The sequence below is a fragment of the Rhamphochromis sp. 'chilingali' genome (genome assembly GCF_963969265.1).
Source record: "Rhamphochromis sp. 'chilingali' genome assembly, chromosome: 7".
In the NCBI taxonomy this organism is placed as follows: Eukaryota; Metazoa; Chordata; class Actinopteri; order Cichliformes; family Cichlidae; genus Rhamphochromis; species Rhamphochromis sp. 'chilingali'.
Genome location: NC_137934.1, coordinates 21728291 through 21736139, shown reverse-complemented (window position 1 = coordinate 21736139; position 7849 = coordinate 21728291). Strand labels below are relative to the sequence as shown.

The 7849-nt window shown below is 38.3% G+C and overlaps 1 protein-coding gene across 1 annotated transcript; it reads left to right on the top strand.

Moving 5' to 3' along the window:
- The first annotated feature begins 1102 nt into the window (after positions 1-1102).
- LOC308399187 (uncharacterized protein) lies at positions 1103-7206 on the top strand. The gene is made up of 6 exons (XM_080886254.1): positions 1103-1265; positions 2055-2214; positions 2292-2393; positions 3964-4089; positions 6773-6814; positions 6924-7206. Exons 2-6 carry the CDS (start codon positions 2059-2061, stop codon positions 7020-7022), a joined length of 525 nt encoding a protein of 174 aa, XP_080742380.1. The 5' UTR covers positions 1103-1265; positions 2055-2058; the 3' UTR covers positions 7023-7206.
- The last annotated feature ends 643 nt before the right edge of the window (positions 7207-7849 follow it).

Below are 7849 nucleotides of genomic sequence, written 5' to 3'. Positions count from 1 at the left end.
AAGCCCTGGGCTAAATTATCTTTTCTTTTCACCTCAAAAACCCACCTAATATCTGAATTAACCACTGAAAAATTTTGTTTTAGGATTAATCAAGATTCTTACAACTAACCGGTGACAGTTGGTCAGGGGGTTTGCAGCATAAACAAACGTTTGGCAGCCACATAAAGAAAATCACCTGCATTTAATAACTGTACACAGACCTTGTGTGTGTGTGTGTGTGTGTGTGTGTCAAATCAAGTCATTTAGTTTGATTAATATGTACAGATTTATCAGATATGTTGTCACAAATTATGTAACATTTAAAGGATGTAAAACTTTTTACACAAATAGTTTGAAACTACTGCCACTGAAAACCATATCAGATCCACAACATTGTTTTATTTTAATTTTTTAGTTTTAGATTCTATGTTTATGCTAAAGAACATTGGTCCCATATAAGATTTAGGATGGTGTTGTCTAGCTTATGCTAGAATCATATAAAACAGTTACTATATCCTCACTGTATGTAGTTAGTTAGACTTTTGTTTTATGCTGACAGTTTTCATATACATATAATTTTTTTTATTTGAAATTGTTTTAGACTTTTTAAATGTGATATGAATAAATGACATGTACATTATCTAAAAATGCTTAAAAAATAAACACTCTAAATTTTCTAAAAGTCTTTTTTTGTTTGTTTTTGTTCTGACGTACAGTCTGAACTTTGTGAATTTATATGCACAGAAGTGAGTATTTCAAAACTCCTATCAAGCCAAGTTTAATTAAAAGAGTAGTACTTAATAAAGTATGTTTATGCAAAAAATACATTTTCCAACTGATAACAATGAAAATACGTTTTAAAATTTGTGAAAGTGTTTATGTGTTACACATAGGAAGTAGCATAACTAACTTGCATAATCAGCTAATATTATGCCTAAAATACCCTAAAATTCATATTTTGCCTCTGATAAAAAGTTAAGTGTAAAGTTACACAGCCCAACAGGGTTAGATCCACTTCAAAGGAAGGAGCTAACAGAGGCTAACAGCAGCACCCCATACCAGTTGGTGGCGATAATCCACCATTTCCCTGTTTGCCAGCCACCAATAAAACGCACAAGAAGAAGAAAGACGCCGACGGCGCTGCGGCTCCTCCCGTTAGTCAGCGCTGACTTGCGGTTAGATTGGTCCGTTACCTCCGCCTCTGCTTCTCCTCCCCGGAGGCATGGTATCGCGGCAAAATTAAGCCTCGTTGACGCAGTTAGACAGCAGCAGAGACTCGTGAACAGGTGAGACTTAAAAAGCTTTATTTGTGCAAATCTATTTTTTCCTGCAGCTGACTGTTGCACTTTCTGCTACCTTTGCATTAACACCGGCTTCCATAGCTAATCGGTGTCTTTACCGCCAAGCCTTAGAAACTCCTGAAGACCTGTCACGAGGTCCATGGAGAAGTTATCCTCATGCGTACAGGCTCATCTAATCATCCGAAGAAAAATATGCCCGCATCTGAAGTACATGTACGGATTTTAATACGCCTCTTTCAAGACGCCATCTTTGTTTTGGTTCTGAAGCAGTGGCGTAGTTTTGTGAAAATAATAAAAATAGTCTCTGTGAATATACTTTATCCCGTATTGTTAGAAGAGTATTTGAGGATTAAAAACGCTGCTACGTGTTTGGATATGTCTTTTTGAGTTGTTCAAACATGGCATAGAATTTCAAAATAAACGGTTAGATGAGGGACTGAGGATGCTGTGAGTCTGTGGAAGCCTGTTAGTATGGAGGGCCAAACTCAGGAATAAATAAATAACGAAAATAAAGAACCGAAATATGATTGAAGAAACACATTACTTATTATTATTATTATTATTATTGTTGTTGTTGTTGTTGTTGTTATTATTGTTACTTTTTCAGACTTATGGTCTAATTTTGCATGAATATCTTTGGTGATGGTTGGGACATCTTTAAAAGGTTACAGGTTAGAGTATAAAACTCATAACAAGTTTCTGTGCAGGTAAAGTTAATTTTGGTGTTATTTAATCAGGTACAAACACATTGCATGTTTTGTATGTACTCAGTAGAGCCATGCCATCCAATGTGGAGATCAAAGCCAAAGTGAGCGACCTGACACAGTTTGCCCAGAAGGCAGCTGAGCTCAGCCAATCGGAGGGGACGATCATCAGGCAGCATGACACTTTCTTCAGCTGCAGCCAAGGACGGCTGAAGCTGCGAGACTTCATGGTACAGAGAACAACCGATGAGGTTTAGAGAAGTTTAAAATACAAAAAATTACATTTTTGGTTTTTTTTGCTCCTTAGAACGGGTCAGGTCAGCTGATCTTCTACGAGCGTCCGGACACCGATGGACCCAAACTGTCTCGTTACTCCATCACCCCCACCAGTGACCCACAGAGCCTCCAGGTAAAGCACCAACATATGTAACTGTTAATGAAATTAGGTAGCGTAGGCCATGCCCCCAAACCAGAGAAATAACTTAAATCAAGATTTCTCTGTGAATGTGGATTTTGTTTTGTTTTTTTAATTTACACTCGGACCGGCGGCTGCCTGGGGTCTCTCCTCCTCCTTCCTCCCCTTTCTCTCATCCACCTGCTGGCCTCCACCACCATCTGAGGAAGCTCCGCCATAGCCACCACCAAACAACTGAGTTATTTTTACACACCGACCAGCATCTGGCCAATCCACCACCTTTCATTGTTTATACCGTTACAAAGAAGAAAAAAAGTCACCGGGCCACCGAGCAAATGCCCAGTATGCCGGATTGCCAGTCCAGCTATGGTCGTGCCATCAGTTAACCCTTCACGCGTGCCTAGGGTTGCCGACCCCTGCAGTAGACCAATAAAATTGATAAGTAGTGTATATATATGGTATATATTTTTACCGGTTGTTAAGAGACATAATGTTGTTTGTGCACTGTTCTGTAAAAAAACCATAAGCAACGTAATTTGTGTGTTACTGATACGTACGTATACTTAAGGCGCTGTTCGAGGAAAAAAAGCATTTGCAGTATGTATTTTTGTATGTTACCATCACGTTTATGTTACCTTACGGATGAAATTAAACGTTAAAAATCCTCACGTGTAATATTTCTGTGTAAATATCTCATATTACGAGTGAAACGCATACGGCTTAAAATCCAGTGCGGCCTGAACAAGTGCAAAATTGATTTTCTTTCTAAAATTACAGCATGCGGCTTTTAATCAGGTGCGCTCTGTAGTCCGGGATTTACGGTAATAATTGTTTTTGATAGTACAGCCAAAGTGTAGAATGAGAGGGTGTAGAGCTGTAGAGGGAGGTTAAAGTTGGGGCTACAGATGAAGCTAGGCATACAGCAAAGAAAGAGATGGCAAAGGCTCATACTGAGACTGAGGAAGAAGTAAAGGACTTTTATTATTGGCTAGGCAGACAAATCAAGGTGATAAGGATGTGCAGCAGGCTAGAGTGATTGAGGATAGAGATGACAACCACTAAAAAAAGAGTTGCTTAGATGAAAGGAGTACTTTGAGCAGCTAACATGGATGAAGTTTGTGTTTGGAGTTTTACAGTGAGTTTGGGGACGGGGACAATAACAAGCTGTTGAAAGACAGCTAGAGCTACTGAGGTAGTTAAGAAGGCTATTTAGAGCAGTGGTGGGAACTCCAGGCAGATGTCTTGCAGGTTTTAGATTTCACCCTGGGTCAACACACCTGAATCAAACAATTAGTTCAGTACCAGGCCTCTTCAAGACATGTTGGGGAGGTAATTTAGCCCCTTAAATCAGCTGGCCAGAGTGTGTGTAGCAACCCCTGGTGGGCTTTGAAGGTACCGCATATGAGAAGCTTTATAATCAGTATGTTTAAAAACAAAAAAGTTTAATTTTCAGATCTTTAATTTATTTTTGACACTGAGCTGAAAATTCAGCATCTTGTGTATTTGGATCTTTAAGTATATCTCAGTGGCAGTAATCTTAATAACAGTAAATATGTTTGTGCAGGTTGTCCTTTCAGAAGCCCTCGGGGTCAAAGGTGAAGTAAAGAAGGAGCGGCGGCTGTTTCTGATTGGTCAGACCAGAGTTCACCTGGACACGGTAGAAGGACTGGGTCACTACATGGAGCTGGAGGTCAGCAAACCTGTCACCTTTACCTCGAGCTATTGATCAGTGAATAATCAGAAAACCGGCTGAATATCTGCTAATATCAGAAACTTAAACTGTGTGAAATGTTGTGCAAAAAGCTTAAAAAGCTTTGATTTCACCAACAAAATGTGCTTAAAGATGACACGCTGTGACTTTAAATGCGGTTCCTGTTGGTTAATGTCAACACGTCAGCTACCCTCTCACATAATGAAGATGAAAAGAAATAAAGACCTGATGGTAGTGTAAAGTGTGCACACTTTATATGTATTAAAGTCAAAAACTAAATTCTGCTAAAACTTAGAACTCTGTCGCTTTTTTCATGGACTTGGGTTGAATTTAGAGCTGGGCGATATAAGATTTTTTCATTTCAGGCGATAACGATATCTATCACGATATAAGCCAAATAACTATATTTGTAAGATTTAAATGTGCCGTTGCTCACAAGTAAAATGTGAAATAATCAGCAGCTTGTTTTTATTTAAATATTTATTTCCCATAATAAGTTCAACAGGGTAGATGTACTTAAGGAACATGAGACTTTTTCAGATAAATAAAGGCAAATATTGCAAACTACACAAAAGGCAGCCGCTAAAGCGTTTAAGTTTCAAAATAGAACAAACAAAACAGACTAAATTGTCAATTCCACTTAGAAACAAAATATTAATTCTAAAAATAAATCTTAGTTTGTTTTACAGAAGAACAGACAAAACTGACTAACTTTTGTCAATATCAAATAAACTGAGAACTAAAAGGAAATTCTCAATCTCTCCTTGTTGTATAGCTGAGCTTTTCAAACAGTTTTAACAGTTACTTTAGTCTGACAAAAGCCAAATGACGAATTAGCGCTTCCAGTCAGAGATTGAGCTGCACCGGTTTATTGTATTTCCAGACTTGCTTTCGGCACAATTTACAGTGCACGCTACTCTGTTTTTTGTCAGACTTGAAATAGCCGAAATACCTTCACACTACGGAACTTCTATGGCTCTTCCGTTTGACAATCTCTCCGGCATTGGAACCATCATCGGTTTTCTCTTCGGTAACCTTCAGTCACGCTCTCGGTTGATTTTTCTCTAGTCGGCACACTCATTTCCTCCATTACCCGGGCGGCACGGCGGCTGGCTGCTTCCCAAACAAATACACATGTGCGGCTTGGCACTTGTGCTGTACGTAACAAGTCACGTGACGTGACGCTGCGGCTGTGATTGGTTCGGCTCTGCGCTACTTAACCCTTTACAGCCGATCGGAGCGGGCACGCTCTGTTTTGCGTAACTATTTTTAAATCCCAGTAGCACTGCAACCACGTAAGCTAGCGCCAAAAATTTTTTTGCATATGAAACCGGAGGAGTTGTACTTACATCTTATGCCATCAACTTGTCCTCGGTCACGGTTTCCTTCCACATAAAGCTTTGCAAAAACTGCATAAAAAGCGCTTGCAGGAACAAAAACATAATATTCCAGAAACACGCTTTACCGATCCGATCAGCTGGTCATAACACTTCCTACGTTGGAATAGACGTCAGCGCGAATTTTTGCATTTCCGCCATTACCTGCCCGAAACCGGAAGTGACGTCATTTTCGCGGAAATGTAGTCTTTTTTACTATCAGGGCCTCAGGGCCTATACTCGTCTTTTTAAAAGTTATCTTTGACTTTATGACTTTCTGTGTCGTTTCTGGGATGCTTAGGACTCATATTGCACTGCTGGAAATAGTTTATTTTGATGCATATGCTGCTTTTTTGCAAATTTGCACTATAATATTTATTTTCGTTTTTCCTGCAGTGTATAAAAATTGGTGTATTTCAAAAATAAAACTATGAAGACACTCAAAATAAATTTCATGTGGTGGGAAACTATTTTGTGCAACTTTTTTGTATTTACAGTTTTGAGGGATAAGCCTCTTAAATTTCTCTAACTACAAATATATGTTAAAAAAGCAAAAACGATTTTCAATTTTTTTGTAGTTTATTGCACTTTTTTGCAATTTATGTAATTACTATGCACTTAATGAATACATATTATTAAAATCTGGGCTATAATGGTTGTATTGATGTATAGCAACTTGAAATGCTCCCAAAAATGGCTCCACAGCATGTAAAAATATGATATAAGCTCTGGCGGACTTGGTTCTATGGTAGGTCTTAAAGGGTTAATTTGGATTGGCTGTTCTTCTTTTCTTTTTTCTTTTTTTTTTTTTTTCTTTTTAAGAGGACAAGCGAGATGAGGTCTATCGCAATAGTTTAACTTTTCTATCGAGAAAAAGTTATTTCGCAGTACATATCGTTTATCGTTCTATCGCCCAGCTCTAGTTGAATTTATACAAAAATCTGAACACTGATGCAAACAGTTCGTTTGATAAGTTTAAGCTGGTGAGATTTGGTTAGGCAGGAGAACTGAGGAGCACTGGCTGGATCAGACCATTTCCAGCGGTGTCTGAACATATTTTAAACCCATCTTTGCTTCAGGGGGACAGAGTTCATGATCGTCAGCATTTCTGACATCGTGTTAGATTTATTTTTTATTTTTTTTAATAGCTGTCAGATCTCAATCTGAAGGGCTCTGAGAGGACAGGAAGTCCTCAGTGAGTTGGTGGTGAGTTCTGTGCTGAAATGGATCCAGAGCTCTGTAAGTGAAAACCTGCCCACTGAATAATCTGTTGTGTGTTTGTTCAGGTGGTGATGCGACCAGAGCAGACTGTGGCAGAGGGACAGCAGGTGGGGTTTAAACGGTTTATCTACCAACAGATGCAGCCCACAGTCTCACACTGTCTTTGGAAAAGACACATTTTTGTCTCCCTTTATTTAAATATTTATTTAATTTTAGGTTGCTGAGGATCTGATGGAGAAGCTTGGAGTTTCTAAGGAGAGTCTGGTGACCGGAGCTTACATGGACCTGCTGCTGAAGGAACACAAAGAGATATAAAACAAACACACACCTGAGTTTCAGCTGCAGTGGTGTGATTGTGGTAGACTGTGATCTGTTAGTTTCCGTGAAATGATTCATTAAAATTCATAATGTTTTTGTATGAAATCCTTTTTTAAACTATGATTTATGTTTTTGTTTTCTAAATAAATGGGCTCCTGTTCAAACAGAGCTGGTTAATGTATGAATGGGTGTGAACTAGTGAATTGTACAAAGTGCTCAGAGTAAAAAAAACAACAACAAAAAAACGCTATATACAAACCAGTCTGTTTACCATTTTACATTTAGCTTAAAGCTTTAGTTACTCATAGTTCTGTATATTGAGATTATTATGGAAAGTAAATGCTAAAAAAAAATCTGTATATAATAATCAAATTTGGCTTTTGTGTTGGAGAAAAATATACAAGAGTGGTCAGAAATTTACATCCAGTCATGGGTGTGAATGTCAGGAGAATTTGGTTTTTTTTAATGATTTCTTTGAACTTTTTCTATGGGGGAATGATTGTAGAGCATACATCTTTAATGACTTTAAAAACAAGATTTTCTTCAATCCACAAAGGCTCAAATACAGGCAGTGCAGAATTATTAGGCAAATGAGTATTTTGTCCACATCATCCTCTTCATGCATGTTGTCTTACTCCAAGCTGTATAGGCTCGAAAGCCTACTACCAATTAAGCATATTAGGTGATGTGCATCTCTGTAATGAGAAGGGGTGTGGTCTAATGACATCAACACCCTATACCAGGTGTGCATAATTATTAGGCAACTTCCTTTCCTTTGGCAAAATGGGTCAAAAGAAGGACAGGCTCAGAAAAGTCAAAAATAG

Excerpts from the sequence above, each read along its gene's own strand:
- LOC308399187 (XM_080886254.1), top strand. The coding sequence starts at position 2,059 with ATGCCATCCAATGTGGAGATCAAAGCCAAAGTGAGCGACCTGACACAG. Across the intron at positions 4,090-6,772 it reads GTCACTACATGGAGCTGGAG|GTGGTGATGCGACCAGAGCA; the intron begins GTCAGCAAACCT and ends GTGTTTGTTCAG. Across the intron at positions 6,815-6,923 it reads CTGTGGCAGAGGGACAGCAG|GTTGCTGAGGATCTGATGGA; the intron begins GTGGGGTTTAAA and ends ATTTAATTTTAG.